Genomic DNA, 26586 nt, shown 5'->3' with positions numbered 1-26586 from the left:
TAGCAATGAGCGTGAATTTTTTCGATACAAGTAGTGGAAATATGATTATCACGATATATACCTACTTGCTTGCTCGAAGAATAGTTAGGGTGCAAAGAAGTATGTAGTGAACCCTCATTAATCCAGACGATAAAAGCGTCTTGAAAATGGATTTCCGGATTAACGAATCATTGTGTAATGTACCTTTAACATGAAATAAATATATTGATAGGTATTATTTCAATCTCATTAAAATCAGATCTTTGTACTCGCTACCGCTAAACAAAGATCCGAGGACGTCCCTTTAGGGGTCACGTCAGAACGACCTATCATCCCACCAATCAGAGCGTCGCTTACCAGATCATGAAAGTGACAGTCGGAATCTGTTTTCTAATCATGTAACCACGAAATATTTAACACGGGGTATTCCGAACGATAGTTACAGGTTTTATGATTATATCCATACAATCTAGGCCATCTATAAGCCATTCCAGAGTGTTCTTCTTATCAGTTTAAAAAAAATTAAATTGAGAATACGTCAAAATATCTTTCGAAGTGTAGTCGCCATTTTGAAACTAGTGTCGTAAAGCTCGAGAAAGCTGCCTTCTGATTAGCTAATGTAGATTTCTTGTCAGTCATTTCATTGGTCGGTTAAAATTCGCGAAAGGTCGTTCTTACGTGACCCGTAATGGGATGTCCTCATGTCTTAGTTTAGCGGTAACGAGAAATAAGATCTGATTTTAATGAGATTGGTATTACTTAGAAGATGACGGATGACAAAGTAGACACAATTTATGGATAACAACTTTTTTATTAACTGTGACGGGCTTGAAAACGGTGTAAGGATCTATACCGAAACGTCGCCTTTACAGTAAATAAAGAAGTTGTTATCCATTGTGTCTACTTTGCCAAATAAATACAATTGACAATAACCATTTCTATGAGCAAAAGAGAGTCCATTTTACGACAGAAACTATTATAAGCATGTTTCCACCGATGGGGCAGGATATGCTCACCTTTTCACGAACACCTTGTATCATCACTGTTGAGAGTGATTCATAAACACATGCTCGGAATCGTACAATCGACTCTGCTTTTAGCCGAGATTTCTTATGAATATGGAAAGGGTTTTGCAGCTGATATTTATGAATCACTATCAAATAATGATGAGACCAGGTGTTCGCGAAAGGGTGAGCGCATCCTGCCCCACCGGTGGTACCCGTCACAAAAACTTGCAAAGGCAAGGCAAGTGTTCACCTGAAAAAAAACACGGGAACATATCATACAAGACGAAATAGTGAAATCGGACATCATTTGTGTCACTGATGCGTCAATCTGGGTAATGTCCTCCACATGTCTACCATTATTTTTTTTAACCTTTACGAGGTTGCAGTATTAGTAATACAGCGTAACATGGTTTCACTGAATAGTGTGAAGATCATGTTTTAATGCTCTTTCATATAATAGATTTAGAGGCATGTGATTTGCTGAAGATTATTTGTCATTATTGCCTGCACACTGTGATTAGCTGTACGTTTATAACGAACACGCTTGTAACGAACCGACGGATGTAACGAACTTATGTTTTGGTCCCGGCCATTTGCTGTATATATGCTGTACATATGCATATAACGAACTACGGTTGTAACGAACTAATATTAGTGATCCCTTTGAGTTCGTTATAACCGTAGTTTACTGTACGGATTGCAGTGCTTTGTGTTATATAGGAAAGTGACACGTCCATATCACACACTGATGACGCAGGAAAAGAATTAGGTCACGGATGAATACCATAAGAAAACACTGTGAACGAGCGACTATTCTCCATCACAGAATGTAACATCACATTAATGACCCGTCAGCCGACGAGGTGGACCGTTGCTAATGATTTCAATCACTAGTTTGTCTGGTCCAGATTGGATATTTACAGGCCGCCGTGATGTCTTGGTTTTTTGTTTGTTGTTTAACGCCACACACAGCAATATCCCAGCTATATGACGGCGGTCTGTAAATAATCGAGTCTCAACCGGACAATCCAGTGACTGGCATCATGAACATCGATCTACGCTATTTGGATACGATAACATGCATGAACCAAGCAAGCCTGACCACCCGATCCCGTTAGTCGCCTCTTACGAAAACAATGGATTGCTGAAGACCAGTTCTAACCCGGTTCTACACGGGTCTGCCGAATATATTGCTATAGAGTTAAACAACGTTCACAAACAACATGTCCCAAAGACATCTGCCACATTTCAAGAAGGGCTTTCTTATCCGGTTTAAGTTATATCCGGTTTAAGCTATACTGGCCCATTCTCGTTTATTTGTTCTCATATTGTGCCACCACCCCAGTGCGTCATGTTCAACAGATGCCAAAGTTTCTTAAAAAATATTTCGATGAATAAATGTGCTGACGTAATTCAGGATGTTTTGTAAATCATGAAATGACACTCGTGTAATTTATTGCACAGTAAAAACACATGTACATACATAATTGCAGTGTCCGCTATGTGTGTCATTGTGAGTAAAATATTAATAAGGGTTCATATGGCACCAAGTGGTTCCTGGCTCCAAGTGTTTCCTTTCCTGAAATATAAATTAACCCTTCAATCCAAGCAATAAACATAGATGTGACGTATCGTAATTCACAGCTAATAATCGTCACTGCCATTTGGAAACAACAAGGGTTAACACTGAATTAGCTTTGTGCAAAGTTACCCCAGTCCACCTGTTTACAAACCACACTTCTATATGCATCAGTTACCTGCAACATGGACAACAACGATTTTTTCCTAACTATCTCTTTCCTATGACGTATTGCCTCCGTCATGTTGTTTATCAATGTTCATTCCGTGGCGATAAAACTGAGACGGTGACATTTCGTGCTGCAGTGAACATGCGCTGTGTGTGGGAGTAGGACCGCGTCAACACCATGGCCGAAGGCGGGCTGAAGATTGTAGATCTACCTTAACACAGAACCCCGACTTTGCAACACATTTGTGATTAATATGAAATTGCATGCATTTTGTACATTGATTTTTTAAAATATTTGACGATTTATATATATATTTTTGAAACTAATTCAATTTCACCAATAACATTGTGACGGGAGAAACAATGGCTATAGGTGTTGCAATTATTCTCAAACTTTGTCTTCATGTTACCAATATTGACTACAAATTCAAACTAGGGTTGAAGTGTTTGTTCTTCGAGTCTACTGTATGTAAATGGCATACTTCCTATCAAGTAAAAAGAAACAGACAAATACTTTTTCCATTAATTGTTTATTAAATTCGGTTTAAGACAAGAAGAGATGGATGGGACCTGGGTTAAGATAAGTCACCAGGAATATTGCTGGTCGTAAGATTGGATTTGATCGGTGACATGGTTGATTGCGTGTTATCGTGCTTCGAATACGGGAGTGAGTGAGTCAGTCAGTGAATCAGTGAATCAGTGAGTTAAGATTTAAAGTCACATCGGCAACTATCCAGACTTCAACAAGTTACTTATGAATAATGATACATTTAGAATATAAAACCTGTCGACAATGTACAGTAAACCGATTGTCTCAAATGTCTGGTGTAAACAAGACTATACCCTGTGTCGTTGAAAGAAACCAAACGGCTGCAGCAACTTTAGTTGATGGATGGGTCTACAAACAGCAAGAACCCATGGTATGGACTAGTGAGTGTAGTTCTTGGTATTGCTTTGAAACGTTTGGTCAAACCAGAAACACGCTCCACTTAATCAGAGAAATACCGCATGTTCATAAATTTGAAATTTGCAAAAAGCGAATTGATTCTTTACACTTAAATAACATGCAAAGACAAAAATATGTTTCCCCAAATGTCCCCACACTATTTCAAATTTCAGGAACCACCAACAATTTTCTATTTAAACACAAATCTCATCCAATTTGTCCAATTAAAGGAACGTATTGCAGCTCATGATGTAAACGGCTACCAAGACGCAGAATACTGCAACTGTTGGTCATATAATCACAGGTGTTCTTTATTGTTGACATTAACAACCTTTGTCAGTTATTCAAATTATTTTCTTTTTATTCACAGACAACATTTGAGACAAATGGAATTAATACCACGAGCATTCTCATAAATCAAAAATTTGCCTGAATAATTGCAATCTCAGAAAAGAACCAAGTTCAATTCTGTCAAAACGATTAATATTTAACTTTGTACACAATCTTAAAAGAAAACCCCATTCCTTGATCCATTGAGCGTTTGTCACTAAACGTGGTGACCATAGATAGAATTACATCTCTTTCTTTTATTAACTTCAGGACAATTTGTCAAAAATGAAAGTATTTATCATCTGAAGTTTTCTGAGAAAGCAATATCTGAAATGGTGGACTTCGTCAAGGATCACATCCATGTGCAATGTATGCAACAAGGCGATAGGACATTTAGGCAAGAAGTGGGCGTCCTCTAGGGCCCCACACTCCTCTCCTCTCTGGTCAGATTCCTAATGCATACACGTCAGAATTCGCTTCTCGGATTGCCATAACAAACCCAAGGAAACGTGGCCAAGAATTTTAACTAAAACGCTTCAGGTACAGCCAAACACTATTGTGTCGAACTTTGATGAGTCGAAGTAAAAGCATGGTCCCTGCGTATTCCTGCTCTATTTGTTTTCGGTTGTGTCGAACCTCGGATAACTTGAAGCATGTACGTAGGTTTCTTCAACTTCGACCTGTGAAACAGCCTGATCTGTTACATATTTGATAGTGATTCATAAACACGTGCTGATGATACAGTCGGAATTGTACAACGGACTCTGCTTTCGGACAGATACCTCATGATGATGGAAAGGACTGTATCGCATTTAATTAGTCAATGCTGTAATGACAATAAGTGCGTGTGTGTTTTAGTTTTATTTATTCATAATCAAAATATGTACACAATAAAAGTACTATAAACAAATACATTTCAAACATAAACCATCAAATGACGAGTGTGAAGTACAATTACCTACTAAGGTATCAGAATAAAAACACATACATATTGGCTATCTAAGTTGTATACGATGTTTATTACGATTAATAAGTAAACAATTAGAATACATGGGAATATAATAAAAGTATATATATTTTGGAGAAAAAAATTATTCCTAATACAGGAAACATCAATTTCTTTTAAAATCTAAATATAAATGTTGCTTGTAGTTTATTAATGAGTAAAACCTACCGTTGGCGAGTGTCATTAATTCGATACCAATCCCACACTGCTACACTGACATATGCTAATGGTATAGAGTTTACTTTGGAAGGACGAGGTAGAATAAGGGCCGTTTTAGGCCCACTGCAAATGTCATATTTTAAAAAAATGCGACAAATTATGTACAAATGGCTGACATCAAGTTTGTTTTCTTCCTTACACATGCAAGGTTTGGACTTCCGGGGTGATGAAAATATTTCATAAATACACCAAAGATGATTGAAAATGACGATTTTTCTAACCTCAAATGAAAATCTTATTATGGGCAAATCCGGGACCCAACATGAATTTGTTTAGATGTGTGAACTGTTTTTATCTACTTCTCCTATGAAAGTACGCTTGGGGAAAAGATTTGCTCATGCTCAAATATTAAGAAAACGCATCCTGAAAACCTCTATAAACCTTATCCTTATCTATGCATTAAGTGTTTCATACTAAAAAAGGTTTTGCTCACTGAGATAATGTGGGTCATCTACCATTAACCAACCCCGTATTCCTAAAATAAACGCCTTATTCCCTTCAGTCTCAACCGTACGTTTGACTGCTGCTTACTACGGCAATATTTTTGTCTCAGATATCGACATGATGACGAAACGTCACTGACCTGGTCACAGGGATTTTTACCTTTGCAAAATGGATGAAGCCAGTACAGTTTGAGCTTACAAACTATTATTGCAATCCTATGTCGTTAACATTCCAAATTAGCACATTAATGATAACGAGAGACTAGATCGAGACAGTCACAAAGCATATGTTAGCTTTAAGCAAAGATTTCTTTATATTATTGTTAGTTTGTTTGTTTGTTGTTTAACGCCGCGCTCAGCAATATTCCAGCTTTATGACGGCGGTCTGTAAAATAATCGAGTCTGGATCAAACAATCCAGTGATTGACATCATGAGCATCGATCCACGCGATTGGGATCGATGACATGTATCAACCAAGTCAGCGAGCCTGACCACCCGATCCCGTTAGTCGCCTTTTACGACAAGCATAGTCGCCTTTTACGGCAAGTATGGGTTGCTTAAGACCTATTCTACCCCGGAATTTTCACGGGTCCTTTTTATTATTGAAAGGGGTTTGTCGCTTTTATTTATTTGGTTGATCTTATTCAAGAATACGGTGATTGGAAATGAATACCGCAGCTAACATCACCTTAACGTGAAATAAACAGTGGGGCGGATAACCACTTCTTTCACTGACGGATATACAGAGGTAGATTATATAATAAAAAGTAAACTCTACATCTTTTTTAAATACAACAAATTATGACATTTATTTGATAATATATACAAAGTTTACCAAGATATATTATCTGTTCATATGGTTAATATTGGCATTCTCAACAGCGTGTTTTCACCCTGAGATCAATACTACAGTACCAGTCGAAACAAACCTCTCCTCGAATGCAACCGGGGGGACGTTGGATTTGAAGGCTGAGATCGTTTGGAAGCTTATTTTGTCTTTTAGTTTACAAACAATCCTACCTCAGAGCACGCCTGTCTCGCTATCGAGGAGACTTTGTTTTGAACAGTACTGTACATTCTGTAAATTATGTAAAAATAAAAACAATACGTAGCTGTCGATACGACTCAACTCACTTAATACACAAGAACTATTTACATGTGACGTATTTACAACTCCACTCCCGCCCTTGTCTGTACGCTACACTAAACAATACATAATGGCCGTTCGAAATTGTGGTTTGGTAGCATGTTTCGTCACCTTCGCCACACTGCAGTCAAATGGTTTAATCCCTAGGTTAAAGCCCTTTGTTTTGCTTTGCTTGTTAGGTGTCTTCCATTCCCCATTGCGATACAGTTGCCGGCGTTACCATACAAAACTTTAACTCATGAACGATGGAACATTTTGAAAGAATTGATGCATATTAAAGAAAAGGCTTGTACTAGAATGTGCATCACGTGTCTGTGATGATCAATTATTTTGTCAACTGTTGTTTCTTCTCAATTCTCAAGTTCCACAGTCTTCATAGTGATCTTTAAATTTATAAAAAAATTGGGTCGAGTTGTGGAAACTTGATGTCTTATTCGCACTTAACTGCGTGTGTGAAACCTCAATGGATATGGTCTTCATAAAGAGCCACCTCAATACATATCGCTACCTCCTACTTCGAACGGCTGTAGTATCACCACATCCCATTATTTAATTGTTTGTTGTTTTACGCTGAAATCAACAATATTCCAGCTATATGACGACACAACCTGCCACATGGTCATGGAGTATATGCATATGTAACAGTAGGAAATAATCCACGTTTACAAAAGTGTTCCCTGATATGCGTCTCTGGCAAAGCACAAAATCACTGCATCAATACAGGCTTCGCGTCACGTAAAATCATTGCGTCAAAACAGGTTTCGCGTCACACAAAATCATTGCGTCAATACAGGTTTCGCGTCAAACGAAATCACTGCATCAATACAGGTTTCGCGTCACACAAAATCATTGCATTAATACAGGCTTCGCGTCACACAGTCACACAAAATCATTGCATCAATACAGGCTTCGCGTCACACAAAATAATTGCATCAATACAGGCTTCGCGTCACACAAAATCATGGCGTCAATACAGGTTTCGCGTCACACCAAAATCATTGCAATAATACAGGCTTCTCGTCACACAGTCCACAAAATCATTGCATCAATACAGGCTTCGCGTCCCGCCAATCACTGCATCAATACAGGTTTCGCGTCACACAAAATCATTGCATTAATACAGGCTCCGCGTCACACAGTCACACAAAATCATTGCATCAATACAGGCTTCGCGTCACACAAAATTATCGCATCAATACAGGCTTCGCGTCACACAAAACCATGGCATCAATACAGGTTTCGAGTCACACAAAATCATTGCATCAATACAGGCTTCGCGTCACACAGTCACACAAAATCATTGCATCAATACAGGCTTCGCGTCACACAAAATCATTGCATCAATACAGGCTTCGCGTCACACAAAAGCATTGCATCAATACAGGCTTTGTGTCACACAAAATCATGGCATCAATACAGGCTTCGCGTCACACAAAATCATGGCATGAATACAGGCTTCGCGTCACACAAAATCATGGCATGAATACAGGCTTCGTGTCACACAAAATCATTGCATCAATACAGGCTTCCCGTCACACAAAATCATGGCATCAATACAGGCTTCGTGTCACACAAAAGCATTGCATCAATAAAGGCTTCGTGTCACACAAAATCATGGCATCAATACAGGTTTCGCGTCACACTTTTCACATTTTGTCCTTGAATGGAAACATTCCCCTGAGTAGAACTGTGAATATTGAAGCAAACGCTAGGAGACCGCCTTCCTTCCAATGTTCAAGTCCAGTTTGAATTTACGGAATATTTTCAGTTTATGTCCAGGCAGTTTTCTTATTTCAATCACATGATCGTCACTTGAGGGTTTGTTGATTCCGTTTGTGGTGAAACTATCCTTCGTAATGTCATTTGAAAGATTAATCACAGTGTCATTACCGCGGTGCTTGTTATTTGTATCGTTCGTGTCAATAATATCCACATTAAACTCATCACTACAAGTCTTGCCTGAATCGATCTTCTCGGGAAAAACGTCATCGGAAAGAGTGTCTGGAAAATGACTTCCGGTCACAGAGGTCAGAGGGAGGTCACTAGAACTACTTCCGCCGGAAGTCTCGCTTTGATCTGAATCTTGCCTTTTCTTAGGCAAGCCACACACCATTAACTTCCAAAAGCGGTCTAACTTCTTGGAGTTTTCTTCCCCGGGCCAATTAATGTACGTAACAGTGTTGAGAATCTGCTTCAGATTCTTATCCATGTGCTTCATCTTAGACATGTCCCCAAACACGATTGGAAGAATCCTATGCTTCATCTTCAGCATCTCATGTTGAGCTTTCTGGTACTCCAGCATACACCATTCGCTCTCAACATACGCTGGGGACAGGATAATGATAGTACGTCTACTGCTTTCAACAGCCTTCATTATGTTGTTGGCAATGGCTGAAACATTATTTAAAAAGATGGTGAAGTATCTGAAGAAGACAACTTGCGGGCAGGGAACAGGTAATTTAAACAATTTGAAAGGTCCAGGTTTTTTTGTTTAATGTATAAATCAGTTTGGCTGTATATTTTTGTACCCTCGATTGTAATAAAGTCTATGGTGGCATATTATTGTAAAATATTTTCTTAACTTATTATTCAATAAAATCTAATTTCATATGTATAAATTTCAACTGAGAAGCAAAAGAAATTATACCTCTCAGTTGATTTTATCATATGTTCGATTTTCAAAAGACAATATTGTATCTTAAGTTAGCGATATTATATTTGTGAGTGAGTATGGTTTAACGCCGCTTTTAGCAATATTCGAGCGATATCACGGCGGGGGACACCTTAAATGGGCTTCACACATTGTACCCACGATATTATATTAAAAAAATGAACGGTACTGGCGCTTAGTCGGCACTCAAAGATAACTTCTACATGGTTTCAATTTTTAAATATAATTTGATATAAATCGTTTAATTTTTCTTTCGCATAATACACAATTGCTGATGGGTATCTTAGACATGGCGGGGGGCAGCTGGGGGTTGCAAGTTCATTTCTTACCCAGTCCTCATTGTACCAATTTATTTTTAAGATTACTCAGATTACTTTTTTCAAACTATCGCAGGAATGAGTGATACATCATCCATTTTAACAACAACTCTTTCAACTCCCACTTACATCAAAGCAATCTCTGTATACTCAGTTAATAATATGACACAAAAATCATCAATCAAATTAATAAATGTAAAAAGATTTTTTAAAAGGCAGTGAGAAAGGTACATTTACCGTTATTGTCGAAATACTTACTGTATTATGCATATCATTTACAAAAGTTACTGTTTTGTCGTGCATGGGTTGTGTGCGTGTGTGTGTGTGCGTGCGTGCGTGCGTGCGTGTGTGTGTCGGTGTGTGCGTGAGTACGTGCGTGCGTCGGTGTGTGTGTGTGCTTGCGTGCGTGTGTCGGGCTGTGTGTGTGTGGGGGGGGTGGGGTGGGGGGGGTGGGGGGGGGGGGGGGGGGGGTGCTAAATGGACCAAGTTTTGAAGAGTGTCACCGACAGGATGCATTATGTGTTGTACTCAGTGAACACTTCACATTCCCTTCTGACTCATCAGTGGTACCTGGTGCCCGTGTTTGCCTTCCCAGTGTCATAAGTTTTCATAAACGTGCCCACGTCGTGTTTCAGCATCTATTAAATTCCATTTTTGGGGGTCTCCAAGTAGAAAGTTATTAACTCGGATGTTTAATTGGCCCAGGCCGATGTCTTGGCGCCGTACGTATTTACACGTTGCGTGTCATAAATATTTCTCCTTAATAAATTGAATATAGTGTGTATGGTTTGAGGTGTATATATTCGTATTTGCAATAAACCTCATTATTACTGCTTTATTATTAAAAAGGGTTTCTTTATAAGATATATTGCCTGCTCGGCAATAAAGTGGAAGATTAATGGTTCATAGTAATACACGTAGGCGTGTCGTACTGCCTTGTCATTTATGTCATTCATATGAAATGAGTACCCAGTGTGTAATGGTTAACTTAATTTTAGTAATGCCTTCGTCTTAAAATCTATGCTACGAAACGACACTTTTCAAACTTGTTCCACCAGTCGCTTATATTGAGACCACATTGTGTTGATCATCAATAAGAAACAAAACAATGCATAACGTCTAGATTGAGATATGTATATGAATATACTATATACATGTAATGACTTAATTCCGGAAAACGAAATATACATGACCCGTTTTTATGGATATCAGCTTCTGTATTCTTTGTAAACGAATTTCATGACTACTTGTTGCCCCTTCATCGCGCCCTTCATCAAACGAATGGCAGTCTTGCCCCTTCATCATGTTCATCATGTTCATCTGATGAAGGGGGCGGTCGGGTAGCCTAGTGGTTAGAGCGTTCGCTCATCACGCAGAAACCCGCGTTCGATTCCCGACATTGGTACAATGTGTGAAGCCCATTTCTGGTGTTCCCCGCCGTGATATTGCTGGAATATTGCTAAAAGCGGCGTAAAACCAAACTCACTCACTCATCTGAAGAAGTGGCAAGAAGTAGCCCCGAAACGTCGTTTCTCAAGAATATAGAAGTTATTATCTATTACAAAAGTGTTCACGTATATTTCGTTTCATTCCGGAATTACGTCTGTATATCTATATAGTATATTCATACACAGGACGTTATCTTATCTCAATCTAGACGCCATGTATTGTTTTGTTATTTTTTGAGGATCAACATAATGTGATCTCATGTTCTTCCATCTTCTAAATTCTCACCAAAGACTTTACAGAATGAGTGTTACTTAACCATTTTCCGAGTGTAACACGCTCATTGAAAATTTAAGCCTATCTCCATGTGAATCATCTAACTTTATACCAGTATTATCTTAAAGACCACTCACTTTCTCCAGGCAGAAAATCCCGGAAGTGCATGCACAGCTTGAAGTCCAGCTCCTTCTCCAGCTTGGGGTACAGCTTGTGAACCACGAAGTCCTCATCCTCCTTCGTAGACTTGTACGACACAAATGCATCGAACTCCTTTCCATCTGTGAATGAAGCAGTGAATCGGTAATAGGGAATGAACGCTATTGGCAGAGCCACAGTGTCGTAGGTGGCACCACCAAGTTGCGTCACGCCAATATTAAAGTTATGATTAGAAAACTGCCCCCCAAACGAATAGGCTGGCAGGTTGTGATGAATCAGAATATGGTATGTAGTTGCCACCTGCATTGCCGAGCATGAGAGATAGAACAGAACGAAGACTGGTAAGATATCACTGTCGTGTGTTTATAAACCTGTATTAATTAAAATTACGATTATTCTGCCTGAATTGGAAAAATAGCTCTATGTATTCCCGAATCACCTGTATAGTGACTTCGACGAGTACTACTGGAGGGGGCGGGGGGTCTGGTAATTGAATCGTGTCTGGTATAATTAAACCCCGTTTATCCGACCGGGATTCGATCCCCGGCCGCGTCGTACCAAAAGCAGTTAAAAGATGGTACTTGTTGTTACCCTGCCCGGCGCTCGGCATTAAGGAGCTAAAACAAGGACTGGTCGGCTCGGAGTCAGTATACTGTGTCTGAGTGGGGTATTCATGTGTACACTGCGGCATGGTATCTCAGTGGGCTAGTACTTAAAATCGATATTGTCCGGATTAGTACAAGCAGCCACACTCACGCAAACACACACACACACACACACACACACACACACACACACACACACACACACACACACACACACACACACACGTGGATACAGGTCGCTATATAAGTGCAATAATCTTGGACGAGACGTTAAACCCCATTTCACCTTACCTAATCCGATCGGTATCGTCTCCACTGAATTCGCCCGGATTAACAAATATCCGGGTTAACGAAACGTATAATACACTTTTATCTTTAACCAACAGAATCTCTGCATTTGTACTAGAAGATTCAAAATTAACATATTTTTTTTTACTGTCAACAAAGTCAGTAAATGCGCTATCATGTCACTGGATTGTCTGGTCAAGATTCGATTGTTTACAGGCCGCCGTCGTAATGCAGTAGTGTTGCTGTGATACCTCAAACAACAGACACTTATTTTTTATGCAAATTGTGTGAGTAGCTGGTGCTGCCGACTGAGACATGTTTACCTTCTTGTCGAACACCTGGTGTCATCACTGATTTTCAGTGATCCATTTATATGATTTTCTATATTGCCTTTTACACCCAATGGCATCTGTTTCGGCTGATAATCGAGACTGGTTATTCTCTAGCGTTGACGTTTTATATACACATTTATTAGTTGTTTGTTTGTTGTTTAACGCCGCACTCCGCAATATTCCAGCTATATGACGGCGGTCTGTCAATAATCGAGTCTTGACCAGACAATCCAGTGATTGATACCATGCGCATCGATCCACGCAATTGGGATCGATGACATGCATCAACCAAGTCAGTGAGCCTGACCACCCGAACCCGTTAGTCGCCTTTTACGACAAGCATAGTCACCTTTTACGACAAGCATAGTCACCTTTTACGACAAGCATTTTACGACAAGCATAGTCACCTTTTACGACAAGCATAGTCACCTTTCACGACAAGCATAGTCACCTTTAACGACAAGCATAGTCGCCTATTACGGGAAGCATAGTCGCCTTTTACGACAAGCATAGTCACCTTTTACGGCAAGCATAGTCGCCATTTGCGGCAAGCATAGTCACCTTTTACGACAAGCATAGCCACCTTTTACGACAAGCATGGGTTGCTAAAGACCTATTCTACCCCGGATTATATACACATGCAGTCATGCCAAACAGAAGCGTCATGGATACTGGTTTCCGAACACTCGGGGCTCGGACTAGCGAAGTCTCATTGTGTGTATTGCTTCTATCTTTATTGGACTTTGTAGTCATAAAAAGGGTAATGAAATATTTAAGGATTTAAGAAAATGAGATCTAGATCTATTATTGTGTTTTATGTGTGTCATTATTCATTTTGGCTCCAAAACTCTTCAGGTGTTTCTTTCTCTGAACAATACTGCTTAAGTTAAACATTAAATTTTGGTTAAAAAACAGTGTATCCGATCTTGTGATACATATGAGTATCGCATTGTCAAGTCTCCCATTCAAGGTTCCAACGGGCATTCACATATCGCCTGACACCTGATGATGGATCACAGACGCTCAAGCAGGAAGTCATTCAGTCATTAATTGGCATTGGTTTTTCATCTACAAAGCATGTTAAGCACTGGTTGAGAGACGAAACAGGCAAGCGACCTGGATTTGTCAAAACAATAATCCATATTTCAATGAATAAACATAAATTAATGAGCATGTTTTTAATCCAACTACACCACTGCGACCTGTAAATAATCCAGCTACACCACGACGACCTGTAAATAATCCCGCTACACCACGGCGACCTGTAAATTATCCAACTACACCACGACGACCTGTAAATAATCCAACTACACCACGACGACCTGTAAATAATCCCGCTACACCACGGCGACCTGTAAATAATCCAGCTACACCACGGCGACCTGTAAATAATCCAACTACACCACTGCGACCTGTAAATAATCCAGCTACACCACGGCGACCTGTAAATAATCCCGCTACACCACGGCGACCTGTAAATAATCCAACTACACCACGGCGACCTGTAAATAATCCAACTACACCACGACGACTTGTAAATTATCAAGCTACACCACGGCGACCTGTAAATAATCCAACTACACCACGGCGACCTGTAAATTATCAAGCTACACCACGCGACCTGTAAATAATCAAACTACACCAGGACGACCTGTAAATTTCAAGCTACACCACGGCGACCTGTAAATAATCCAACTACACCACGGCGACCTGTAAATAATTCAACTACACCACGGCGACCTGTAAATAATCCAACTACACCACGGCGACCTGTAAATAATCCAACTACACCACGACGACTTGTAAATAATCCAACTACACCACGGCGACCTGTAAATTATCAAGCTACACCACGCGACCTGTAAATAATCCAACTACACCACGACGACTTGTAAATTATCAAGCTACACCACGGCGACCTGTAAATAATCCAACTACACCACGGCGACCTGTAAATAATCCAACTACACCACGACGACCTGTAAATAATCCAGCTACACCACGGCGACCTGTAAATAATCCAGCTACACCACGGCGACCTGTAAATAATCCAACTACACCAGGACGACCTGTAAATAATCCCGCTACACCACGGCGACCTGTAAATAATCCAACTACACCACGGCGACCTGTAAATAATCCAACTACACCACGACGACTTGTAAATTATCAAGCTACACCACGGCGACCTGTAAATAATCCAACTACACCACGGCGACCTGTAAATTATCAAGCTACACCACGACGACCTGTAAATAATCCAACTACACCACGACGACCTGTAAATTATCAAGCTACACCACGGCGACCTGTGAATAATCCAACTACACCACGGCGACCTGTAAATAATCCAACTACACCACGGCGACCTGTAAATAATCCAACTACACAACTGCGAGCTGTAAATAATCCAACTACACCACGACGACTTGTAAATAATCCAACTACACCAGGACGACCTGTAAATAATCCAGCTACACCACGGCGACCTGTAAATAATCCAACTACACCACGGCGACCTGTAAATTATCAAGCTACACCACGGCGACCTGTAAATAATCCAACTACACCACGACGACTTGTAAATTATCAAGCTACACCACGGCGACCTGTAAATAATCCAACTACACCACGGCGACCTGTAAATAATCCAACTACACCACGACGACCTGTAAATAATCCAGCTACACCACGGCGACCTGTAAATAATCCAGCTACACCACGGCGACTTGTAAATAATCCAACTACACCACGACGACCTGTAAATTATCAAGCTACACCACGGCGACCTGTAAATAATCCAACTACACCACTGCGACCTGTAAATAATCCAACTACACCACGACGACCTGTAAATAATCCAACTACACCACGACGACCTGTAAATAATCCAGCTACACCACGGCGACCTGTAAATAATCCAACTACACCACGGCGACCTGTATATAATCCAACTACACCACGACGACCTGTAAATAATCCAACTACACCACGACGACCTGTAAAAAATCCAACTACACCACGACGACCTGTAAATAATCCAACTAATCCAACTACCCCACGGCGACCTGTAAATAATCCAACTACGCGACGACAGTCTGTAAATAATCCAGCTTGGGCCTAGTGGTTGATATTGTAAGCTTCGTCTCTAAATCGTCGGTTACGATGACACCCCACCCGTAACTGAACTGAGCTATATTATGACGCCCAGGCCACAGTCTGTGGTATAGGAGGTACAAACTGTACAATGCAATTATAAGATGCATTATGTACAATTTATGCACATGTACAGGTCAGCACTTGGTGGTAACACATATATACTCACAAAATATTATAGAATATAGAGTAAAACAGTGTTTTCCTGTCATACAATTCATTTTCTAAATGTAGCCATAATTTTATTGCAAAATTTAGATAATTTTCTTAGTGTTCCTAATTTTGAGCTATTTAAGAGATAATTAATTTTGCATACATTTGGTTTAACATAAAACATATTTATGAACAAAACACTTCCTATCTTTTTCAAATGCTTGACATACAAATAGGTAGTGAAGACATACTAATAGGTAGTGAACTTCATCTCCGACGTCATCGAGATTGCATAGGTCACATTTCCGGTCAATTAGGGCGATATTTTTCACTTTGAGTAATCACAAGAGTAATTCATCAATAAGAAATGTTCAGCTACAACGCGTTACACGTAAAGGTAAATAAACTGCGGGGCAATAGAAAATATACACTTGAAAATTAAATTTGAAAAAGAAGCGACCCTGATACAACGATTTTATCTTACCGATATGTTTTAATGTGACATTATAAACAAAAATTAAACAAATTCAAAATTGATAGAAAACAGCTGTTCGACTGAGCTGAGGTACATTGTGCTATGTCACGTGACTTTCATTGACTCGGAAAAAGCGTGCGGATTTTTGCTTGGAAGCGGGATATAAGGGATTTATTCTCCCGCTGAGAAATTAATTTCCCTCCAAGGCGGGCTACATAGAGTTTTATCAAGATCACGTGGACCAATCATATCTCATCATTATGACATGGAGGTATGATGATTTCATTTGTCCGGCAGATTGTTATTATTTTTTATATTTACTGTGTATGATAGTTTCAGACTGGTGGCGTGGTTCACTGAATCAGTATGACAGCTGACATACCGTGATGTAACTGAAATATTGTTCACATTGACGTTAAACCCATCTCACTCATTCACTCACGCACTAAATCTCTACTCATGTGTATTTTCCTACTCTATACAGAGAAACCTTTATACCTATACTGATCCGTCCGTAACGATACCACACGGGGTTGCCAGGGACGTTTTGGGGACTATACAAATACAGGACCCCATTCCACAAAGCTACCTCAACGCAAAGGTGATGTTTACTCCTATTCTTTAACATTGCCCGAAGGAGGTCGTGGTGCTAAGGTTGCTAAGTGGAACGGGGCGCATCAGTTTGAATTATGCGATGTACCTGTGTATAGACTTAATGGAGTTGAAAAGGACGCCATCGAGTGATATCCAAAGGTTGGACGACCTAAAGTAACACGTGATCTATATACGTTACAGTTCTATTTCTATACCATAGGACAGTTCTATAACAAGAAGAGTTTATTTGAGCTGGGATGTGTGGAAATAAACGTGAAGAATTAGTACGAAACGGAAGCCTTGTGGTAAAATATAAAACGTCAACCCCAGAGAACAGCCAGTCTCGATTATTCGCCGAGACCGATTCCATTGAGCCTAAAAGGCAAAAACCGATTCAATTCGGCTTAAAAAGGCAAAATAGTGGAGAAATTATGAATGGATCACTAAAAAGCAATTGATGACACCAGGTGTTCGCGGAAAGGGTAAGCAATGTCCTGCTCTACCGGCAGCACCCGCCACTCACACATTATGTACAAAAAGTAAGTGTGTGCTTGGTGCCTGACCCCGCACTGTATAGTTATGAGCCTAGCCAAGCAGGGCACCGCGCTATGGTTGGTTGGTTGGTTAGTTGTCTAACGCCGCACTCAGCAATATTCCAACTTTATGACGGCGGTCTGTAAATAATAGAGTCTGGACCAGACAATCCAGTGATTGATATCATGAGCATCGTTCCACGCAATTGGAATCGATGACATGCATCAACCAAGTCAACGAGCCTGAACACCCGACTCCGTTAGTCGCCTCTTACGACAAGCATAGTCGCCATCTACGACAAGCATGGGTTGCTGAGGACTTATTCTACCCCGGATCTTCACGGGTCCACAGCGATGACTATTTTAACCTTGGTAACTCACCATCATCCTCGTACTGCTGGAAATAGTGGACCAGCTTCCTCATGGGTAGCCAGCGTCTCCGCCATGTCCAGTAGGGTAGGATGACCAGCAGCAGGAACAGTAGGACAAACAGACCAATGCAGACCCCGATCACTGTCCAAGGCTCGGACTTCACAGCTATTGTGTTAACTGGAGAAAAAAACAATAATATTTATATCACCTTGATAGGATATAAATTGAACAATGGAATTATACCACTACAAAAAGGTTAAAGGACACAGGTTCTGTCAAACCTAGACAGATTAACTATAGTAATTTGAAAGGTGTTCTTTAACTTCTTTTGAGTAGTGTATAACACACCTCTATTTAAAGGGCTATACTTCAGGGCCTGTTTCCTATTTCTGGTCCGTGTTTCAATATTGTAATTAATGCATGTGGGAAACTGGGACTTTTTTTTCTGTGTAATGGGGGTCATCGTTACCACCTTACGCTTGCGTAATCAGACAAAGTGTTTTTTTATAGATTGATTAAGCTTACTAAGAAAGCCAATTGTATCGAACCTAGATCCTATTTAGAACTCGTTTATCATCTCAAATAGTCGCTTAACTAATCAGCCAGAAAACTGTATCTTTTTACAGTGTAACCGTTCTCGAATGTGTCTTACATATCGGTCATGTTTCGATTATAACCCCGTGGGGATTTCCATAATATTATAGTGAGTGAGTGAGTTAATATTTAACGTCACATCGGCAATATTGCAGCCATTTCGTGACGAGACCAAATTTGACTTTAATAATATACCATAATATTATACGTAAGTCCCCAGCAGCCGTTGCTTCTTTTAAGAGGTGACTAAATGGACCGGGTGGTCAGGCTCAGTGGTTTGGTTATTGCATGTCAGCGAATCCCAGTTGCCTAGATAGATGGTCATGGTGTCAGTCACTGGATTGAGGCAGCTCATTTGGATTGGGTGGTCATGTCTGATTTAGTGTCACCGTCAGCTGATGGCATGGGCCATAACTATGATGTCAATCACTGGATTGTCTGGTCCAGGCTTGATTATTTACAGCCCGTCGTCATATAGCTGATATAGTGCGAGGTGAAACAATATTCACTCCGAAACTGAGGCGCAAACCTATGACGTGTACAAGTGTATTTCCCGAAGGTATCCGTCCAGTTTCGAGTAGGTCCTTCCTCTCCCAAGAAACGTGCATTCATTCTCCCCCCCCCCCCCCCCCCCCCCGTGATATTGCTGGAATATTGCTGAATGCGGCGTAAAACCATACTTACTCCTATAAACTATTTTGGTAGTTTTATATATGCTAATGAAGTCACAGAATGACGCGCGTAATTAATCGCTCAGTATAATCTCGTACATATATGATCGTATGACAGCATATGTCCTCTATGTGTGTCATTGTGAGTATAAGATGTTTATAAGAAAACTTAAAAATATGGCTCCATTTCTAAGGATTCATATGGCCCCAAGTGTTTCCTTTCGTGAAAAAAAATAATGCCCATCTATGGCATTTTCATGTATACATAATGTTTAGAAAATATCAGTCTAAGATAACGTCCTACACGTATGGCGTTTTGCCATACATAAGTAAAGAGGTAACGTACCATATGCAAACCCCAGACAATGTACACACATTGTTTTCAAACTTATATACAAAGGGCAAATAGTCATTCGCTTGATCTAATCCATACATAATCTTTAGTGTAAAAGTAAAATCAATCCAAATGTGGTTAGAATATGCATTTGTTATAATATAATAATATATAATATAATTTGTTCACTCTAAGTTATACTCCTTCATGTACATCGGAAAGATTTCAACCAAAACATCACCTTTCCTACCCCAGCTTACCATGTACTATTTACACTTTAATTATCAAATCTTTTTTGCAAACTTTTTGGAATATTCTTTTTCGATTAATACTTAACATGCCTATAGCTGTGTTCATTGGACAAACGGAACAAAGGAACAATATATTGTGGATGATACAAACATAACTATACTTGATATTTGTTACATGTACATATATATCCGTCGACGTTTTTTTGTGCGAGATGTAAAGCTTTCAACTGCATAATAACAAAGGCTTTTGTTTTCAAAATTGTCAGTATTTTATTGCCAAACCCCAGTCAACTTTTGAAAGGCGACCTAACTTATGGCAACCTACGTACAATGAAAGTTTTGAATATAAATCAACACAGTTACTGTTATTAAACAATAAATGTCTTATTATTCAACACATTTATACCCATGTGTCCCGATTAAGCATTCTGAACATCAAGAGACAGCCTACCGCGTCATCTGGTATGATTTAAACTCATCCCTGTATGACCTCGCGTACATGTTTATCCGATTATAATATTAAATGTAAAATAAAAAACATGACATCTTTGTGGATGTATTTTGTCAGAAATACTTTTGTGCTGCATCATCTCGTGCGATAACATTACTTCCTTTAAAATAATATTAAATATATCATTCTAAATAAACAAACCAAACCGAGATGGAGAAAAAATGGTGGATCACTATTACGTCAGTATCTCCACGGAGATCTGCCTAGGAGCGACAGCTGGGCAAAAAACACTCCTTCGGCTTCGAGTAATTAATTATGCCGTAAACATGTCCCGTCAAGACAGTATATCTCTTGTAAGTTTAACAACTGTTGATGCTGGGGATCCCGTGTGTGATGCATATAAATGTATTAGTACAGCATATGTAAGCTTCATGGAGGAATGGGCAAGAACCTTTCTGTGAGCGTGTATCTACCTGTTCCTTCAGGCGACGTCCTTTTAACCTTTCCTAGTTGTTACCCCTGCTATTGAGGTCGTCACATGACTGATGATTTAGCTTGCAGGTTATAGTCTAGTGGTTGTATACATGATTGAAGCATTACGTTATACAGGTCAGTCCTGATGCAAGTTTCCTGTTTGTCAGAGGGATTGTTTGTCTCGATTACCTATACCTATTGCAATAACCATCTATTGCATTTTAAATCTGAATATTTTACTTAAAATATATATTCATGCAAACATTTTAAGTGTTTCAATACGTTAAGTATAAATGAAAAACAGTATTGACAGTATATTCTTATAAGAAAATGATTCACTCACAATATGTAACTCTGTGCTGTTAACCTTGACCTTAAACTCCATAAGGGGACACATAATATATTATGTCAAGCAAGTCAAGATTGATGCAAAGATATATACTCACGGTGATGGAACCATGTTTATAGCGCTTTGCAGCAGTTCTTTACTATGAACCTTGACCTACCACTTCAACAAGGACCTCATAATATTATATCAAATAAGTCAAGATTGATACAGAGGCATATTCTCATGGTGGTACGACCATGTTTATAGCGCTTTGCAGTACTTTACTATGAACCTTGACCTTCCACTTCAAAAAGGACCTCATAAGATTATATCAAATAAGTCAAGTTTGATACAGAAGCATATTCTCATGGTGGTACGACCATGTTTATATATAGCGCTCTGCAGCACTACGTTACCTTTCACAAATGGAGCCGGAGTTGTTTTTAATTCATCGCACTGTCCTCCAGTATAATTCCAGTTACACACACAGTGCATGGTTTCATTCAGGAAGGTACACACTCCTTTTTCTCCACAGTCACGATCACAGCGATGCTCACAGAATATTCCTGTGTAGTTTGCAAAGCATTCACATTTAACCTCATTGGCATCTTCTACACACTCCCCGTGATCCCCACAATAGAAGGCATTGCACTTGTGGTCTTCCCCATCCTCGCATTCAAACATTGGCACCCTGTTCCAATCAAACAGACAGGTGCCCGTACAGTTTTCACAGGGTGAGGCAGAGTCCATTGTTGGGGGAACAAAATCCGAGTATAAGTCCTCAGTGGGCATTTCTTGACCTGCTCCCTCAATGATGTTGGAATCTGTTGTTTGGGAATGATTCGATTTGATGATGGGTTCAATTTGATGCAATTGCCCTATTCTATTATCTATGTCTCCATGACCAAGAGATGATGCAGGGGGTTCCATCGTTGTGGGGGATTCCAGGGTGGTCATATACGTTGTGGATGCAGTCTGCAATTTATAGGTCGGTGTTATAAGTTCCTTTTCAATGACCATATCATTTGATGCGATTAAATGAGGCGGAGTACCTGGAGTTGAAGATACAGAGGATGGCGATACATCAAGACTTGGGGTAGCAGATACAAGGTTTGAATCATGAGACTGGAGTAATACGATGGGCGATTCGAAGGTGAATCCCAGGATATCTGAAGGAGATGGGGATGGAGAACCTGGTGCTGAATCTACTGATGAGGATGGAAATATGGTAACTGTATCAACATGTCCATCGGTTGTTATGGAGGTAGATGTGGAGGTGGGACTGGTTTCTGCTGATGAGGATGAGTTGACTGTAGGCTGGGTGGAGGATGTGAGTTCATCACGTATTTGTTTCAGCATGTATTCACACATGTATGACGGCAGTCCTGATACACACAAGCACAGCTTAGCACAGGTGGTATATCCAAAAGTGCAATCACCGTCAGCATCGCATATACCGGGTAGAGCTTGGCAACATGTTTCATCAGATGCAGTAGTGGAAGGTGACAACGAAGGCGGGTGTCCTATGGCCTCTAGTGGAATGACCTCACTTCCAGAGGGCAGACCAGAAGGAACATCCCCAACTGAAGATGAAGTTCCCAACACACACGAAAATGCCGTGACCCAAAGTAGCAATTTCAGCAGCAACATTTTTCTGTTCTTAAAGAGAACTAAATTTCCAGGTACATCATCTTCGTCGTCATGCATATGAACATATGTATGCATAGTCAACCATGGTTGGAGATGAGGCTACGTTGGTGAGGCTACCACCGGCATGTTTGAAGCAAACACAACTTCATGGTGTCAAACACACAGAGTACATTCCTCAGAACCGGAGCCATTGGATGAAGAGTTTGTCACGATACTTCTGTCACAACATATCAGCATTCAAAACTCCAGTGTACCACTGCGGGCTTCAAACATAATCTGAGGTTCACATCCCACGATCTGATATACAACCGATCCTCAGGTGGGAAGGGGGACACCACGCACGACCTGATAAGGTGAGAGTATGTCTCCGACTCAGCACACTTGAATGTAGTTCACAGGGTGGCCCTATCCCGTTTTCAAGATGGCGACTTCCAATCTGTCATAGTGTCATTCTGCCTTCACGGTAGATGCCTGCGTCTCAAAGCGCTCATAAACACTCTCTCTTGTCGACAGTGACAGGCAGGGTCCTTGCCATACAACAGAGTGGCTGTATACTCATCTCCAAAAATTGTGAGACCTGATATGCTGATTTAAAAAACTTTATTAGTCATTATGCCATCAGTATCGTGATGGTATTTATGAAAATAATTATTTAGAAATTGTTACGAGCCAACTTAATTTTGATCCTTAAAATCTTTAAAAGTATTACGTGCAGAACAACAAAATTGGCCTATTATTGTTGTACGTGTAAACATGATTATTGTTAAATGATGTCTAGTGCAGGAAATTGTTGGAGTGAGTGAGTGAGTGCGTGCGTGCGTGCGTGCGTGCGTGAGTGAGTGAGTGAGTTGGGTTTTACGCTGCTTTGAACTGTATTCCAGCTATATCACGGCGTGTCAGCTTAATGTGGGAGCAAAGCCCCAATGCATATCTCAGACGTTTACCACTTTGGTGAAACCCACGAGCACGGGTATGGTGCTGACAAACCTGGAAACATAATCGGGGCGAACCGAGATTCGAAACTACGATTTGGGGAGACTCAAAGGGGCGCAACTCTGCATAATGAATTGTTGCGCCTTTTCGACTTGGACACACCGCGCCCCGCGAATTTGTTGTGTATGTTAAATTATTTGGAATTAATAGTCAACGCTCACTCTGTATGCTTCATTCACATTGAGTTGCTCTCAGTTAACCGAAAGCAAGATTGCACTATTATTTTATATTTCAACCAAGGGTTATCGTACCGAGCGGATAAATTAAATGTTGTATCCATCTCTCTCTCTCTCTCTCTCTCTCTCTCTCTCTCTCTCTCTCTCTCTCTCTCTCTCTCTCTCTCTCTCTCTCTCTCAGATCAATAAATCACCCATCCATCCTTGTATCCACCCACCTATCACTCATCCTGCTATCTATATATCACTCTCACTATTCATTGTTAAATGATACCGTCATGGACTGGTCTCATGAAAATATGGAATTTCTTTCTCGTGACATTTATGACAACATATGATCCCCGCTATCAAATAATTATGATCTTGCTTGGTGTGACAACCCTTAGTCATAGCCAGATGGCTGTGACAGATATTTAATATATATAAATCCTTCATCCTTCAAACTTTTTGTATTAACATACACCCTAATATATTTTTAACATGAGCAGGCCTCTGACGCTAGCTGAGTTTCTTAGGTTGGTCGGTTGGTTGTTTTACGCCGCACTGGAAAAAATCGAGTCTGGACCAGATTTTCTTAGTCATAACTTGCTCAAAACCTACAGGGCAAAAGACTGTATACACTTGAAAACTGGATACGACTATACTATCACAAACGTTTCTGGGCTGAAAACAGTCGCCGAAATACTGCAAACTTAAGGTCCAAACACAACTATGATGCCTGTATCAAATACATCACCATCGAATAACCACTGTTCGTTTCATTTGCTTGTTTTTAGTCACCATCAGACATGGGTGGATACATTCTTTTGCCCGGTTGTTAGGCTGCATTTTGTCTTCAAGTCGGGAAATCACCCTGTCCATCCATTCAGCCATACTTATACTTCCCGAACACGCCATAAGCCTAACACTTGCGAGTGTAAGAAAGAAAAACGGCTCGTTGTCAGCTATTTGGACATGCCAGATAATATCATACCAATATGTCAAAGATTACTTTAAAATCTGACATTTTCTGTGAACCAAGAAGGGCCCTTATCATTCCTCGTTCTTTCGTAATTATCATAAAGGAAATTTGCAGTCCTGCAAGTTTGATTGAAGTTGTTGGGAACAACACGTTGTCTTGTAGCTCCCATGTTAGGATGTAATCCGAACTAGTTGTTCATGAGACTATAATTACACAGATACACTGTATTAGTTTCACACATGACAATAACATGACATCACATGACAGATTAACTATACTATTATGAAAGAATCGGGCGTTCTTTAACTTATTTTGTGTAGCATCCATTGGCGTCAGTTGTGTAACTTCCATTTAAATGAAAGTTTGAAAGTTTACAATGACTGAGGATACGGAATCCTGCATATATTAATAATATAGAGAGCACTATATTACCAACCAATAACACCATACGTGACACCGTGAGTGTTACGTTAAACAGTAGGCAGTTATAACACACGGGCCTTGTCGTTCCTTAAATACTTCTGGATCGATTGAGATCAAACGAGTGTCAGAAATGTACTACTCTATATACAGATACTTGCACTATTCTTTTTGCAAACACCTGGTATCATCACTATTTGATAGTGATTCATAAACATATGCGTATGATATAGTCGGAATAGTACAATGGACGTATAGTAGAAATTTATTATGATTATGGAAATGGTTTATGACTTGTTACTTACAACACGGCGGGTCAGATCAATTGGAAGGAAAGTCCAAATGAGGTACATTGTAAACATTTTCCAGGTTGGCTAAACCGAGGAACATGGGTAGGCTGCTGACAAACAATCAGAGCATATTACGATTCGAACCTACGACTAGAGGATCCAGGAACCGGAAAGGGATGCAACTCTGCATTCCGAACTGCGACGGTTTAAACACTGGCAGCCTGTGTCCGTCTTGAGCGAGGTCAGCATGGTGTTTGCTTCATTGTTTCTCTCAACAAGAGTGGGGTTGTAAGGGGGAAGGTGTGTTGACTGACACGCACTGATGATAAATGTGTTTAAACGGTACTACTCGAGACGATTCCGCACGGTCGGGTGTCCATCCCAGCCTAGGCCGTCTAGACCTTGTAATTGTTTCATATAGGTAATTCATTAACTGATATAGATTCGTGTACATCGTAAACAATCGAGCAAAAAGACAAAGTGACGTTTGAGCGATTAGATTTGTACGTAAATAAAAGCGACAAAAAAATCATAATCTTAAGTAATTTCAATTTACCGATTCAGACTATATCCTGTTTGTGTGTTTATGAATCACTATTCCTACGGTGGCAGATTTGCGTCCCTCGGGGCACGCCAGAGTCCTACGATTGTGGGTTCGAATCCCGTGTCGCCACGATTATATTTTCTATGGGTTTTTTCAAAGTGGTAAACGTCTGAGAACTGTAGCACCTCGGGCGTTCCTACCACATCAAGCTGACGCGCGGTCGGGTAGCCTAGTGGTTTAAGCGTAT

At 40.1% G+C, this 26586-nt stretch overlaps 1 protein-coding gene across 1 annotated transcript; it reads right to left on the bottom strand.

The window, feature by feature from the left end:
* Positions 1-6193: 6193 nt before the first annotated feature.
* Positions 6194-23340, bottom strand: LOC124136150. The gene is made up of 4 exons (XM_046501969.2): positions 21722-23340; positions 18212-18379; positions 11673-11816; positions 6194-9216 (listed from the first exon to the last, which is right to left on the bottom strand). The coding sequence occupies exons 1-4, from the start codon at positions 23028-23030 to the stop codon at positions 8534-8536; spliced, it is 2304 nt and encodes a 767-aa protein (XP_046357925.2). The 5' UTR covers positions 23031-23340; the 3' UTR covers positions 6194-8533.
* Between the last annotated feature and the right edge of the window lie 3246 nt (positions 23341-26586).

The sequence above is a fragment of the Haliotis rufescens genome, unplaced genomic scaffold (genome assembly GCF_023055435.1).
Source record: "Haliotis rufescens isolate VD_foot unplaced genomic scaffold, xgHalRufe1.0.p SCAF_2, whole genome shotgun sequence".
Taxonomy (NCBI): domain Eukaryota; kingdom Metazoa; phylum Mollusca; class Gastropoda; order Lepetellida; family Haliotidae; genus Haliotis; species Haliotis rufescens.
This window is presented reverse-complemented; position numbering and strand designations above follow the sequence as displayed.

Bases quoted from the DNA above. Each gene is read 5' to 3' on its own strand.
- LOC124136150 (XM_046501969.2), bottom strand. From the start codon at position 23,030: ATGCATACATATGTTCATATGCATGACGACGAAGATGATGTACCTGGA. The intron at 11,817-18,211 runs GTGAGTTACCAA...CTTCATTCACAG, and splicing joins CCAGCAGTACGAGGATGATG to ATGGAAAGGAGTTCGATGCA. The intron at 9,217-11,672 runs GTGAGTGGTCTT...ATAATGTTTCAG, and splicing joins GGATTTTCTGCCTGGAGAAA to CCATTGCCAACAACATAATG.